General features: G+C 39.5%; 1 protein-coding gene across 2 annotated transcripts; it reads right to left on the bottom strand.

Annotated features, from left to right (window-relative positions):
* Positions 1 to 189: 189 nt before the first annotated feature.
* On the bottom strand, positions 190 to 13,633 carry ENC1 (ectodermal-neural cortex 1). 2 transcript variants are annotated; one of them, XM_063453735.1, is made up of 3 exons: positions 13,287 to 13,633; positions 3,698 to 5,489; positions 190 to 1,007 (listed from the first exon to the last, which is right to left on the bottom strand). In XM_063453735.1, exons 1-2 carry the CDS (start codon positions 13,345 to 13,347, stop codon positions 3,712 to 3,714), a joined length of 1,839 nt encoding a protein of 612 aa, XP_063309805.1. In that variant the 5' UTR covers positions 13,348 to 13,633; the 3' UTR covers positions 190 to 1,007; positions 3,698 to 3,711. The 2 variants fall into 2 exon arrangements, with proteins under 2 accessions (XP_063309805.1, XP_063309806.1); XM_063453736.1 differs by having other exon boundaries at positions 13,327 to 13,632.
* Positions 13,634 to 15,672: the final 2,039 nt, after the last annotated feature.

Below are 15,672 nucleotides of genomic sequence, written 5' to 3'. Positions count from 1 at the left end.
TTTACAAAAAGGTTTAAAAATAAAACGTTCTAAGTTTTGAAAGCGTTGTATGACCAAGCAGTAATGTCAGATCTGACATGCTGCACACAGCTAGGTGAAAACTAATCTTTGAAAAAGAGATTCTTAGTTCCATTCTGATAATTGTTACCAAAACAATAAAAACATTCATTCATCGTCAGGCCTCTCACATGTGAATACAGCGACACGCATTGTATTGGCATGCAGACAGCACAGGACCATTGTATAGACACAATGTGGAATGCAACGAAAAATAAAAATGAGACGGTCAGTACAAATATACAAATAGGCGATTGAAATGGCAATGGGGTTTGAGAGTAAGACATAGCATGTTCTTTCACAGTTTCTTTTTAAATTACAATAGTGGTTTACAAAATGTTGATGTGTGCGTATGCTCTGATTGACCTTTTGAGCGGCAGAGGAAAGCTTTGCATTAGAGCAGGACTTTTCTCTGGAACCCAAAGGGTAAATAAACACCCTGCAGTGTTCCCTTCCCAGTCTGTGCAGTTTTGTTTGCAAGCGATATGCAGTTGGAATTGATGCATCGTGACATTTTGCGGTTTGGAACCCGCAAGCTTCCCCTGCAGCCGGTGCCGACATTACGAGTTATTCTGCATTTAGGTGGCAGTCATTGCCATAGAGATCTGTCCAGATGGATCCAAGTTTTGTCTTCCATGTGACACAGAGTTTGTTTCCTTTTAAAACGCTACCAATGTTAGAAACCATGCAATTCTTATCTGTCAAAGATTCCACTTCTCAAATGCAGTTAATACTGATATTTAGAACACAATTTATAGAGTTTGGGGGTTTTTTGCTCCCTTACGATCCAGATTGTTTTGTTTTGTTTTTTTTCGGTGCCAAAGGATTCAGCAGCTTTGGCTACAAAATGTTAAAATTTACAGGATGCCGGCAACCGCTTTCAAACCAGTAAAGTCTATTCTCCTCCATTTAAGAGATGGCCCAGAGTCTTCACAGCTGAGCTCCGGTATCTGCAAGAGACAAAGAAAACACGCCAAGGTTAGTTTCCTCTCGAGACGATTAAGGCACATGTGTGATTTAAAGTAAACAAAGACTGCTTGCAGCAAACGGGTAATATCAAGGTTCCCCTAGAAGGGTTACAAAGCGACAGTCCAATTGTATTGCAAATCTACGTGGAAATGAATTAGGTCCCATCTGTTTTATTGAACATTTCTAATAACTGTCAGCGCCCCCTTGTTCCTGTTGCGCCAGTGAAAAGTTAATTTCCTTTAAAATGGGGTGTAAAAATGCCCTGGTATGAACTCAGCTGCACTCAGTTTGTACAGATTAATGTTGGATCCAGTTAACTTAGGGATGTATTCACTAAACAGTGATTTTTACACAGTAAACCAAAATTAAAAATGTAAGCGCAAATCAGAAAGATATTGTGATTCTAGAGCAGACTGTGAAAGTTTCTAATAAGTTATTATCATGTTAATGGCTTAGAGACTTTGATAAAATGTATATACGTTTGCAGGACGGTGACAAAACCTTTTCAAGACAGAAGAGGTTAAGCTAACGTTTAGCGTGTATTGTGTCTATGGAGTTCCTTTCATGTTGCACTGATTTAATCCTTGGGGTGGCAGATGTCTGACCTATTGACAATTCATCAGAATTATGGATTCTTTTTTTTTCCTGACATAAAAAGATATAACGTGAATGTGACAAACTAGCAGATTCAGATCTGGGCTCAATCAATGAGTGACTTTCCATCCATAACCACTAAATGTCGAAATAATAAATAAATTATAAAACCCACATACATATTTGGTATTTTACCATAAAGTGATCACTCACTACCTCACACATCATTGTACATGGGATTTGAAATCTATTTATTGTAAAGTGCTGCGGAATAAGCTTGTGCTATATAAATACCAATAATAATAATAATAATAATAATAATATTATGTCTACTGTCTTTCATCCTGCGGTTTCTGGTGAGTGCTGCACGGTTTTAGGACGTAATACTCGAAGTGTTTTGCAAATCTTTGAAAATGAATGTGTCCAAAGGGATCTTCTGCCTCCCCCTGTAGACATTCTGTTGCTAAGTCACTCCAGCTTACTGGGACTACTGGTCAATATTCCTGTGTCTCTCACCCACCCCGCAGTCCACTAATTACACATTTATGCGATGTATGCCCTGGAGTACAGGAGGAGGATGGGTAGAAACTGCAACCAGACACAAAGACTAATTGCCACGCGTTACTGGGACTGGAGAGGAGAACAACTAGGAAATAGCTGGAGTTGGATGGTAGAGAAAGGGTAAATCGGGGTGCCATATCCACCACTATCCACTGTTTTCCTGGATACATATAACTTCTACATGCTGATGGGCAGCAACTGAGAAGAGCTGCCTCATTGTATGTAGAATTCATATGCTGCAGGAGAAAATCAAATCAGCTTGTTTTAGATTTTTCCTTGACTAGCAAACTGATTTACTTCCTTCAGCCTTTGGATCCTATATAGCACCATTCATGACTTGTCCATTAGCCTGAAGAAATGTCTGCAGGAAAATCGGGAAATCCACATAGAATGGGCAACTAAAACCGTGATCAAGGGATTTAAAATGTATTTATAAGGACAAAAAAAGGTAAAAAAATAAATAAGTAAATGGGTGTCCCAGAAGACCCAAATTATTCTTATTTACCCCAATATTGCCCCTCTCCTTGGATTAAGCCTTATGCATGTCAGAGGGTTGTGGCTAACCTCTTTTGCAAACAAAGGATTATATGATGATCATATAAAGCAAACAGTTTCACACAAAATAGGGAAGGGACCTTCAAGAGTATGTTAAGTAATGGAGCAGACAGCTTGATAATAGCCATGACAAACACTGGGAAATGAGTAAGAGAGAGAAAAGTCATTGTGAAGCGGAAACCCAGCAAGCACTCCAGTTAACTCTTAGCAATACCCCAGGAATGAGGAAGGAGAGTGGGTTTCATTTACACACTCGACAAAGCATCAGAAACGTGCGGAACTGGTTTAAGCAGTTCATATACTTTTAATGAAAGTTTGTTTGCTCATTCAACAGACAATTGAGAAATGTCAATCTGTAACTCTCCCTTATACAGTCTGCAAATTGATGCCTATATAATAGCCCCCTCGTGTCCTTTAATGACCTTGGTCTCCCGGGGCCTCGTGCACTAAAACAGACCAATTTGCACAGTTTGTATAATTAAAAAAAAAAAAAAAAAAAGATTTTTTTTCCTTCTATTTAACAGTAAATGGAGAATTTCTCCAAATCAGCTATTTTGGCCTACATATTGCCATTTGGTTTTCAGATCAATACCATAAACTCTTTATCGAATAAACCCTCTATGTTTATGAATTATATACTTTGAATGTATTAAATATGTTTCCTCCAGGTTAACCTCTCAATGGTGTGTATAAGTTATTCCAATTCATTAAAAAGTGTTTTTTTCCTATTCATATTCACAAGACAAACATTGCTGCTGTTGTTTTTTTTTTATCTATGCGCAACAGTACAAATCTCGAATATATTTTTTCAACATTCTATGAGTATATCAGTGTCACTTAACATTCAAGTGACATTTCATACAAATTACACACGTGCCATGTAAATGTTTTAAAACGTGTAGATTTGCTAATTAAGCATTTTAATATCTGCTCCAATTGCATTTCTGGGATATTTTCTTACCGTGCCATTGTTCTTTAAGACGGCAGATGTTTCCAAGTGCTGACAAATGCTGTGGGGATTAGGGAGTAAGGTACTGTAGTTATGCTGTTCCACACATCAAGGGTTGGGTCGTAACAGTCCAGAGTTTTGCACCTCTGAATCCCAAAATAGCCACCAACAACAAACAGTTTATTACCAGATGCTACAGCATGACAGCTCATTCTTTTGGCTGTCACATCTCCAGCCTTAGTCCACTGATACGTTTCACTGTTAAATTTGTAAGCTGAACAGGCTGAGAACTCTGTATCTCCACCCATGATAAAAATCTGATTTCCCAGAACAGCTGCTGCTGTGTATCGCCACGGCTGAGGGCATGTGGCTGGTACTGACCATCTGTTCTCGGATGGATCATAACACTGAACCTTGGGCAATTTATCATGGCTTACACTAGTCCCTCCAAAAGCAAACAGTTTGAGTTTTGCACTGACTACAGCTGCATTGCTCACACCTTCCCGAAGAGGAGCAACCATGGTCCATTTGTTGGTTGCTGGGTCATATTGTTCCACTTGTTTTAAAGACACCGAAGGGGAAGCGGGAAGGCAGCCAGTGGCTGCTGTGTGTCCACCTACTACATACAAACAGTGCTTAAGTTCTGCAGAACCGTGTCCAAACCGTGCTACAAGCATGGGAGCAGCCTTTGACCACTCCTCATGGAGTGTATCGTACACCCAAACGTCTTTTGAAACGCCATTCTCAGAACCTCTTCCACCAGTGATGTAGACTTTACAGCCAATTGCACAAGCACTGAATTCTTTTCGAGGGCTTGGTATGTCGGCTTTGGGTATAATCTCTTTTGCCTTTTGATCTACGAGGTAAAGTTTATCGCACATGAAAGTCTGTCCACCAAGGAGAAACAGGGCATGACCAGTTTTACGGGGTTTTGCGCACAGGCTTGTGACTACACCATCATTTTGCAATATTTTAAGCTTGCACCGGATGGCTTCTTCTACTAGCTCCTTGCTACTTTTCTGTTTGATGATAAGTTCCTCCATAGCTACATTCTCCATGAGATAGATAGCAGGTAGCAGAGCTAATCGTACAGTTTGCAACAATTCGGATAAATAACAGTGTCTCTTGTTTAGGTCATAGTTTATCCAGTTCATAGCAGATTCATAGACCATTCGCTCGTCTTCGGTTTCCAACTCTTCATGGGACAACAGCTGTATCACAATTGCTTTAGGGAGCTGGAGAAAGTCTTCTGTTTTACAGATGGTTTGGAAATTAGAAAGACACATTCTCCAAGACAGTTCGTAAAGCTTAGTGCACTGATGAGCATCGGAAAGTTGCAGCATCCCTAAGCAGTTGGTAGGGTAAAGGTTCTTCTCCAAAAACTCTGCACAAGCATCTCTGATGTCCTGAAATTCTAACATATCCCCAGCTTCAAGGAGAGACTCTGCATTCTCTTCATTGATGATGACTCTTGATGAGTAAGCATAATCCAAGAGAAGTTCCAGAACCTCGGGATGGATGGCACTGTGAAAATTCACCTCATTGGCTTGACTCTCTTTAAGTCCACCACTGAACATGGCTTCGAAGTAGCGACTGCAAGCGGCAAGGACAGCACGGTGGCAAGGGAAGGACCTGTTTCCTGCCAGCAGTAAGACATCTGTGAAGAGACATTGCTGGCGTAGTAAGTTGAGGTGAGTAAGGACATTGTCTGCATATGAAGACTTGTGAAACAGGTATATGTTCATTGAGCCAGTACTGGCCCTGGACTTCCGGTTTTCATGTATGCTGACTGACATTTTCACTCCTGTAATTAGACAAACAAAAAACTTTAGTCAAACAGATTGTACCACAGTATATTCTGTGCAATATTTATAATGCATAAACACAGTAGCATTAAGTTCAAGGGTTCAGTTATATAAAAGGGACACTACAGGCATCCAGACCAATTCATCTCATTGAAGTGGTCTGGTTGCAGCATCCCGGTTCCCTTAACCCAGCAACATATAACACTGCAGTTTAGAGAAACTGCAATGTTTACAGTACAGTGTTAAGACTGCCTTTAAATGTGCTTCCTGCAGTTTCACTGAGTTTGACTCTGTGAAACGACGCTGGAGGTCCCCACGCTTTGTATTAGGCCTTCCCCCTAGGAAAGCAAAATCAATGCTTTCCAATGGGGAAGGCCTAATGCTCGCGTGGCACTCACTGTGCATGCGCATTAGGCTCCCCCCCATCTGCTGATCTCGGTGGAGACATCGGTGCTAGAATCAGGTAAATGAAAAAGTATTTTTTTTTTAAACCCTCTACATTGCCAGGGGTGGGGAGGGTGCAAAGGGTTTATATAGTGTGAGGAATACAGCTTTGTATACTTAACACTATAGCGTTCCTTTAAGTCAGATTCAAGAAAACAAACACACACACCTCTCTAATGTTCACAAAATAAATAGTACAAATTACAAAGCAGTTTTCCCAGTAATAAGGGGGACATATTTTCTGTTGCACCTCTTCTGAGAAGCACATCCTGTCTAGTCAAACCATTCACTGCAACTCTACATAAAGAATACGAGTATAAAAGATAGCAATACACATTTTGTATATAGAAAATTTAGTTATGTATAGTAAGCAACTCTAAATACGTATACAGGCTCGGGTCACAAAATTGTCCTTACAGAAAGGTAAATCTTAGGAGTGTTATGCAATTTCTCTTTTAACAGAACCCTTGGTGGCATGTGCCCTCCCTAATGCAGTGAACGTGTGAGATTTTTTTAAAAACACATTATCATATTTCTCAACATATATGAAGTCTTGAAAAACCAGTTCCTCGTGCTACTCGGGTGTAATGCAGACCTGAGCTCAGCAAAAAGGTTTTCTCCCAAACACAGTGATTTTTTATTTATTTTCCTCCTTTCACCTGTTGTCCTTCACACATGTCAAAATGCTTATAGAGCAGTCAAATATAAATAAAAAACAACTACACAAAAAAATGATCTGTAAAGTCAACCATGGTGAATCTATAATATGAGAGAGAGAAAATCCCATGCATGAGAAATAAGATCCGACCTGGCCCATTAGGATATAGACCATGTGCTCATCTGCCACAGAACTGCAGCTGTGTATAATTTTTTACAAATCTGGCAAAAATCCTACTCACGCCCCCTAGCCAACTGAATACTTATTCAGGTCAAAATTAGCCAAGTTTAAGATGGAAATGAAAAGCAAGAAAAAAAAAAGAATGCTTCTAAATAGATGTTAGCCTACATTTTTCAAGGAGGCTCTGCATCATCAAAGTTCAATAAACTTCAAATTGTAGCAAATTAAAATCTAAATTGTTGCAAACGTAAAGCAAAAATATCCAAGCTGTGACAATCACAAATTTGGAGAGTGTTTTAATATCAGCTAAGGAAAAAAAAAAAAAAACCCATTCTGTACTCTACGCAGAGCACTGCCAAGGAGATCTCAATGTCTAAATCTAGCGCACTTTGCTGACAGTACAAAGGTCAATGAGCTAATTAACGAGCCCTGAGCTAATCTGAGTTATGAATGCAGTCTTAATCTACATAACACCTTCCTGCGATAACGCTTTGTTTGACCAGGGTCCCATCACAGAGAATTTAAAGTGACATAATATCTTTATAGACTTGTACATTATGGTTTATGGAAAATACCAAGCTTAAAACTGTTGGAATCGTGTGACTTTATTTCTCCACATTGATAAATAAACCAAGCCAGGCAAGCTGTTTATAGAAAAAAATCAAAGTGAAGGATAATGCAGAGTTAGTGGCATAGAGTATAGATTATTATTATTGTTAGTTTTTATATGGCGCCAGCTTCTTACGAATCGCTTTACATTAAAAGGGGAATTTAACCAATGAAACAATAATGAAATGTTACAGGAACAATAGGTAGATGAGGACCCTGCTCAAAAGAGCTTACAGTCTAGTTGTATCATAGACAACAGCACTGGGCACCTCTACTATTATTAACTGTCCATCCCTCCTCCCCCCCCCGCCCGCCCGCCCTCCCCCCACACCCTTCCACATCTTAGAGGATGAGAGAGGTGATGTGGAACCCAACTTCTCAATAATTATATAGTGAATAAGCCCTTTAAAAAGTCAGTAGGTTCTGAGATCCACTAAAAAAATCGGCTCAAATATATGTGTACTTATGTGAAAAACTTAAAAAAATACAAATCTCTGTTTTCTGAGTCTGTCGTTCAGTATCTCCCATAAGGTCATTTTAGAAGTCTGTGCAGCCATTGGGCCAGAGATTTTTCAATGTGAGATCAGTTGTCCCATAGATAGATTTCTGCCTACTTTTAGAAGTAACGATGACCAAGATGAAATAGGAACAAGTAGAGCTTCGTTCAAATACAGAATGCATTGTAATATATTGAGCTAAACAGTGCATGCTAAGATCCCTGCCATGCCAAGCCTGTAGAATAAATGTAAAGGCTGCTTGGTATGCAGTGTGCATTTTTCTTGTCTAAATAGATATGGTCACTTATGCAAACAGATTACAAAGACACAATAGCCCTTTGCTGCTGCAGAGAAATGCGCTGTGTGCAGACAGCCTCCACAACATCATTGAATGTCTTGGGTCCTGCCATCAATCCCACAAAGCAAGGCTTGCGGGACAGAACAAGGGAACACAGTGGAGTCATTCATGAAAAAAAAGGAACTGTCAAGTCTGAATATTGTTTAATTCAGCACACAAAAGCTGCCATTACTCACTTTCTTTTTTTAAACTCTCACATCGCAGCTGCCTTCTGAAAAGGCACAGAGAGGGCTTTCTATGCAAATTTGGACAATTTTCTCATGATGCCTCTGATACAATAACTATATAAGCGTTTAGAATTTTATCTAGTTTTCGCAGGTTGATGCTCTTTGACTTTTATGGGATCTCAGTTCATCAATGTGAGGAAATTGCGGTCTACAGAGAAGAACTGAATCCATTGATTCTCTATTGCGAGAAGCCACTAGACAGCCACTAGGGGCAAAGTTTGGGACAAATGTAAATATTGCCATTTCTCAAAAATGTCAAAGCTTTACATTGTTGGATAAAAGGGACAGGGTTTACGTACTAAAACCAATTCATTAAGATAAGCTGTTTATTTGGTGCTTAACCCCTTAAGGACCAAACTTCTGGAATAAAAGGGAATCATGACATGTCACACATGTCATGTGTCCTTAAGGGGTTAAAGTGTCCCTTTAATACATTTACAAGAAGCTTCCTACAGTGTGTTACAGGTATTGCAGTGGCCCCTGAATTCAGGCTAAACCCAACAAATGTAGGTAGATTTCAGCAGCCTGAGAATGTTCTCTTTTGCAAGTTTTACAAGAGATCAGTGTTATTTGATGTGGACTTAGGCCATTGACATAAATTCAAACAGAGTACAGCGGCCGGAGCTGCTGCTAATTAATACTTGCGATAACAAAAGCCAACAAGAGATTAAACGATGCTATGGTGTGTAATACGCCAACTGACAAAGATACTACGTCCGCCACACTACCGACTGCCAACCACCATTATGGAATCACACACTAAAGTGAGAATTCTAAGTGGAATCCAAGTTTAAGGCCAGCGTAGCCAAGCTGAAAGCATTGTGGACTTAGAGATTTTTTCAAATGTGGCTATTTTTTCACCTTAAATTTGAAATTCACTTTGAATTTGATTTGAATTCTCACTTTAGTGAATAAAAGTGAAAGTGTTATGAACTTAAAATGGTGCAAAATTGTAAAAGTGGGCAATATCCAATGTTAAATCCACAATCTTAAATGTACCTGCTGGTTCCACATTGCATGCCCCACTAATCAGACTACAGAACAAGTAGTAAGGGGTTCCCTGTTCTAAGCTCTAGATAAAGTTAAAAACCTCTAGTTAAACACAGTGGGATTTACTTACTACACACAGACATGGAGAGTCTCAACAGAATGTGCAAAATGAAGGCACCTATAGTAACTTTGTAAAAAAATATCCAATGTGGCTATAACAACAGCATGGCTATTCTATTTTGATCTAAACTGTACAGTTCTGTGTTTAGCGAATAGATCCCTTTGATAAACCTCCATCCTAGTATCCAAAATTCAGTTTGCCAAATTCCGAATGGTTATTTTACTCTAAAAAATTATAACAAATGGAATATAAATTATAAAAAAAACAGGACTGGGCATGCAGAAACTAGAAGTAATGTCCCTGACAAATGTCTGTTTAAGTAAGATAAACTGCCATTCATCTTTACAAACAGCGCCACACTCAGCTGCTGTAATACGCCAACAGTGTAAAAGCAGAACGTCAGTGTCTGCAGACTAACAGAACATATTTCGTCCCTTGAGTGCCAACGGGTACCCGATGGATTAAAAAGAGAACATCGGATTGACTTATTTTATCTTTCAATAAAATTGTGGCAGATAAATGGTTAATGGGAGCCCTTTATGAATTGACATAGATATCGCCATACTAAGAACCAGGACTTTTTAACCCTTTCAGCTATGGTGGCACTGCAACATGTGGGTGAAACCCTTAGCATTAGAAAGAGTAAACTCCTAACACATCATCCCATTTGATATCTTATCAGAGGAATGCTGGGTGTCTGCAAATAATAATGACCTCACTGCATAAGACAAAAATGAGCATTAAAATGTTTGCAGGCAAGATAAAAGGAATTCATCTGACAGAGCTGGGATTTATTACCATTACGGGAGCACAAGGAATGTGCAAGTCTATCTGACTTCAAGATTTTTTTTTTGTTCTTAAAGGCAGTCTGTAGGCTTCTAACTGTATACATCAAAGATGTACCAAGAAAAAATAAAATCTTCTATACTTAGGTTAAGTCTTCTGTAAGTCTGTTTGGGAGAACACTGAATCCCATGCTCATGCAAAGAGGGGAGAAAGCTTTTAAAATTAAATAAAAAGGTGCATGGATCTGATGAATGGATTGCACAGCATAATGTAGGGTATGGGACACAGCTTGTAGAAAGACATTTAGCATGCTGCTCCAAAAAAATAAATTGCTATTTTTATTCAAATCATAATTGTATCAACCTCCTGGCTGACTGCAGGGAGAACAAAGAACCAGAATCTCATCTCACTGACTGGAAACATGCACACAGAGCTAGCAAAATATCCATTACAAGATGAAGTGTCAATTTTCAGTCTTCTATGTGTTAACAATGTCATTCTCAGGTGTATAGAGCTCTGACACAGGACAGTAACATGGAACAAAGCCCTATAAACTCCACCTGGCATCACACCATTTAGTAGATCTGGCCCATATCAGAACAAGGCAACAAGGCACACATTGTTCAACATCACAAAAACATGTTTTCACTGGGCACCCATACACAGCAACAACAAAAATAGACAATGGGATTATCTGGAATGGCAAGAACCTTCATTGCTTGCTCACATCAAGACACCACCAGGGACTTATTGCTACTGGAGTGTCAATAAAACCTGTCAGCACGGCAGGATGAGGATGATGGGAGTTGTAGACCAACACGTTGATTGCCATTGTCTTAGCTGACTCAGCTTAAAAAGTAGCCCACTGTATCTTGCTGGGAGATTAATTAAAGATGTAAAAACTAAAATTAATTTAGAGAACATTTACAAATCTGACATTTGCAGATTTCCCAGTTCCTTGTTTTGTGAATAACATGCTTGTGGATCAGAACCTCACACACTGTATATCTTAGAGGGATGTGAGTGTGTTGTGGGTCAGAACCTCACACACTGTATATCTTAGTGGGATGTGAGTGTGTAGTGGATCAGAACCTCACACACTGTATATCTTAGTGGGATGTGAGTATGTAGTGGATCAGAACCTCACACACTGTATATCTTAGTGGGATGTGAGTGTGCTGTGGATCAGAACCTCACACACTGTATATCTTAGTGGGATGTGAGTGTGCTGTGGATCAGAACCTCACACACTGTATATCTTAGTGGGATGTGAGTCTGTTGTGGATCAGAACCTCACACACTGTATATCTTAGTCTGATGTGAGTCTGTTGTGGATCAGAACCTCACACACTGTATATCTTAGTGGGATGTGAGTATGTAGTGGATCAGAACCTCACACACACTGTATGTCTTAGAGGGATGTTAGTCTGCTTTTGATCAGAGCTGATAGACATGCTGTTGTCCCTCTTTCACTGCCAGATCCTTCCAGTACATACATGTCAGGGCATGCAGCCTGTCAGTGTGATGGAGCTGTACCTTCCATTCAGTACTGGAGCATTCTACCTCCTAACACAGGCTGACAGCTGTACATGCAGCACGTGGAGAGAGTGTGAGGGGATTGGAAGCCTGAGTCTATGAAATGACTAACCAGACCTTCAACACACAAACACACACAGGGCAGCCCAGGGCTAAGCAATTACTGCCCTGAACAAAGCACACACTCAGACACACAGGAGATTATGTTAGAAGCAAGCAACATTATGTAGCAGCAATGCAAACTTAACCCCTGCATCACCAGAGACCCTTAAAACCAACCAATGATTATGTATATTATATAGCAGAGATGTTACATTAACCCTTGCATCACTAGGCAAAATTGTGTATTCCCCTCAAAATCCCAACTGATCTAGGAAACAGCAGTGTAAGCTTAACCCTTACAATCCCAAAGAACTCTAAAAAAAAAGTATTAACCTAACTAGCAACATTATGTATTCATTGCCAGAGAACCTAGCAACCTCTGTATATTCTAAGGAATTGCATTATATAGCAATCCAGTGATATAACATTAACCCTTGCATGACCAAAGAACCTAAGGCATCATGAATGTAACCTTAACCATTTCATAACCAGCCAACGTAACATTCAAACTTGCATCATGAAATAACCCCTTAACCATTGCAACACCAGCTGGGTGTTATTTTGTGACTAGGATGTATTAATTGTCTTTAGTACATTGCCCATGCAGAATATACAGGTCTGACCAATGCAACATGCTCTCAGTAACATGCTGCCTGCACGACTTTCATTGATTTGCAAGGCTCTGCATCCACATAGCAACATGCAAATTTTAATTTAAATTACAAATAAGTAAATCTCCAGCATTGGCTCGTGATCACACGTTAAAACAACATTGGCAGACAGTTGCCATTAGGGATCAACATATATTTGCATTGCAAACATGCATGCTCTGTCTGTGTACACAGATATCAAAACAAACATGCAATCACCTTTTTGGGTTGGCTATTGGGAAGATAGGAGATACCATTAATCATTTATTAACCCTTTACCTGTCAAGGAAAGGCACATTATGCATTGCACAGCTTGAGAGCTATAGTGGAAATATTCATTCTCTTATTTTAAAGCAGTTATAAACCAATAAAGCTCTATTAACATAAATTAAGACACATGCTGCTTTGTATTTCTTGGCATTTTTTTTAATTTAGATTATTCTTTAAGAGAAATATAACATTACATTCTAAACAAATCAATGAGTGGAAAATAATAAATAGGATGCTGCCATGCATATTTAGAAATATTGGCATAATATCCACAGTACACTAAACATAAACCCCCCAGCCCCCCTGCAGACAGATCGCTGGGGTCTGTGAGTAACTTCCAGGAGTGAGTGATACATCCTGCAACTTACTGGAATTCTGATCAGGGAACGTTGGGGAAGTCAGACTCACCCTCAGCTCACTGGGTATCATGACAGTGGGTGCGAGATCCACAACTTGTGTCAACGTTTCGACCTCCCGCAAGAACTGATGGAAAGCCTGTGGCAGTTCATTCAGGGCACTGCAGATCCGCTTTGGGCTGTGTGGGCCAGCTGGTCAGTAATCCCGGGCCAGCGGATGAGCTCTGAGGCTTTTCTTGAGGTTTGGTGAAGGGCACATGGACTGCTGAGGAAGGAGGAGCAGACGGGGGTACTGTGCTCAGCACTGCTCTGCGAGTGAGCTCCACTTCATTCACACAGAGCTGTTAGAGGCTTGAGGAGGAGCAAGTGAGGGAAGGCTGGCTGTCTGAGTCTGGAAACCCTGCCCCACTCACCCTCAGTAAACAGGGAGGGGGGAGGAAGCAATGCACAGAGCATACAAACACACACTGCAATGTGTGTGAGTGTGGAGGGGGGATGGCTATTGTATGTGGAGTCTGGGGTCTGCCAAATGCCTTTATTATTCACAAGGATTCCAGTGAATATGGTCCTGAGATTGTCTAGATATATATAATCTAGATATATAACATCTATATCTTGAATCACCAATATTTACAATAAGGAGTTAAATGAATAAATTGATCAGATTTTAATACATGCTAGGTTGATAAACCGCTGTTGTTTTCATAATAATCCCCCCTCTCACAATATTGTAAATCGCTACGGAATCTGTTGGCGCTATATAAATGATAATAATAATAATAATAGATGCAGGCAGTGCTAATGGACATGGATATAAAGTACATTTTAAAATATTTTCCAAAGAAAATTATTGAACATATTTATTTCTAAAATATCCATATGTAACAAATACTATCAGAGTATTGTGTTAAAAGGGGCCGTGCTACAAAATATGAGAATTGTATCTAATAATGAAATGATAGGATCCATACAGCTGTGTGTGAATGACAATTGCTAATGATTTTATCTCTGTCTATGGCAGGACTTGGGAGACTATGTAGCCTCGCTGAATGCAGGCAGAATTGATACAATATGTTTTAACACATACAGATATCACTTATATGTTTTTTTTATTTGGAGTGGAACTATTTCAGTCACCGGCGGATACAAGAGGACGTCCACACAGTCCATTGGTGACTGTGGGACAGTCGTGTTTTTTAGATTGGACCAGTTGAGAAGATCAACTCACAGTTCTGCATTTGTATACGGGTTTAAAAATATAAAACATCTATCCTACACATGAACAACATACCTAGTTGTAGTGTGTCTAAGTATTGACATCACGCTGATAGACACCATGCAGAAGGTCACATCCCTTAGCACCCCATGTGGAAAATAGAGGTGGATAAAAATTGACAATAGCTGGGGCGGATGAGGGTATACATTGTGGCGTCCCCTGTTTTGAGGTGTATTTATGCATTGCCCTTTTAAATACAGTGCCAGCATTTGTAAGAAACTGTGTATTGTTGTGGCATATCCGGCCTCTCAGATAAAATGTTTGGGAATGGTATTTGGTATTTGTCATTAAACTTGTACATGTAAAATTTTTGGGTTATTCCAAATTGATGCAGTTCTGAATTTAAAAGACTTTCGGATCTGAAGAATTTTGGTTTTAAAATTTTTGGTTCAATTCAAAATTTTGGTTTGCTTTAAAATATTTCGGTTCTATCAAAAAATTGCCAGGAAAGCCCTAACATGAAGGAATAAAGGTGCCTAATGTGTCCCTATAACAAAAAAATTAAGTGAAAAATTTTGGTCGAAGTTCGATTTGAAATTCTGTGATTCAAAATGGCACAGATTTGGTAGAAATTCTCCTGAATTTCGGTTCTGACTGATCCAAATATCCAAGTCTATCAGTCTGGGCAAAAAACGGGGCAATGTGGCATGAGAACTGGGTATTTTGGGGCAAAATGCCACACTGAAATAATATCTGGCTGAAGAATTTTTTGAATTTGAATATTTTGGCCTAAAACATACAATGCTTCTACAGGAAGAGAGGGGTAGAGCCTTACAGTATTTTCCAGTTGTATATGTAACAAAAATCAGAAGATGGAGAAATATGTAGTTTAGTATTCTTAGCACAATGGAAAGATAAGTAAGAAATGCACTCACACATTTTAGGAGCTCTTGAAAGCTCCACTTCTATGAGTTTGAGTGGTACAATCCCTGCTTGTGGATTCTTGTGAGCTCCCTGATTCAAATCAGCAGTCTGGCAATGTTTATAAAAATATAAAACATACAGAGAGCCTGATGTGGAGTAGTATATCTGGAGGAAATGGATCAAATAAAATGGAAATGCACTCACGTTGTGTGGAGCCTATGTGTTGGCTCGTAACACATGGCGTGGAGTGGTATAATC

This window comes from Pelobates fuscus, chromosome 5, assembly GCF_036172605.1.
Source record: "Pelobates fuscus isolate aPelFus1 chromosome 5, aPelFus1.pri, whole genome shotgun sequence".
Lineage (NCBI taxonomy): Eukaryota > Metazoa > Chordata > Amphibia > Anura > Pelobatidae > Pelobates > Pelobates fuscus.
This window is presented reverse-complemented; position numbering and strand designations above follow the sequence as displayed.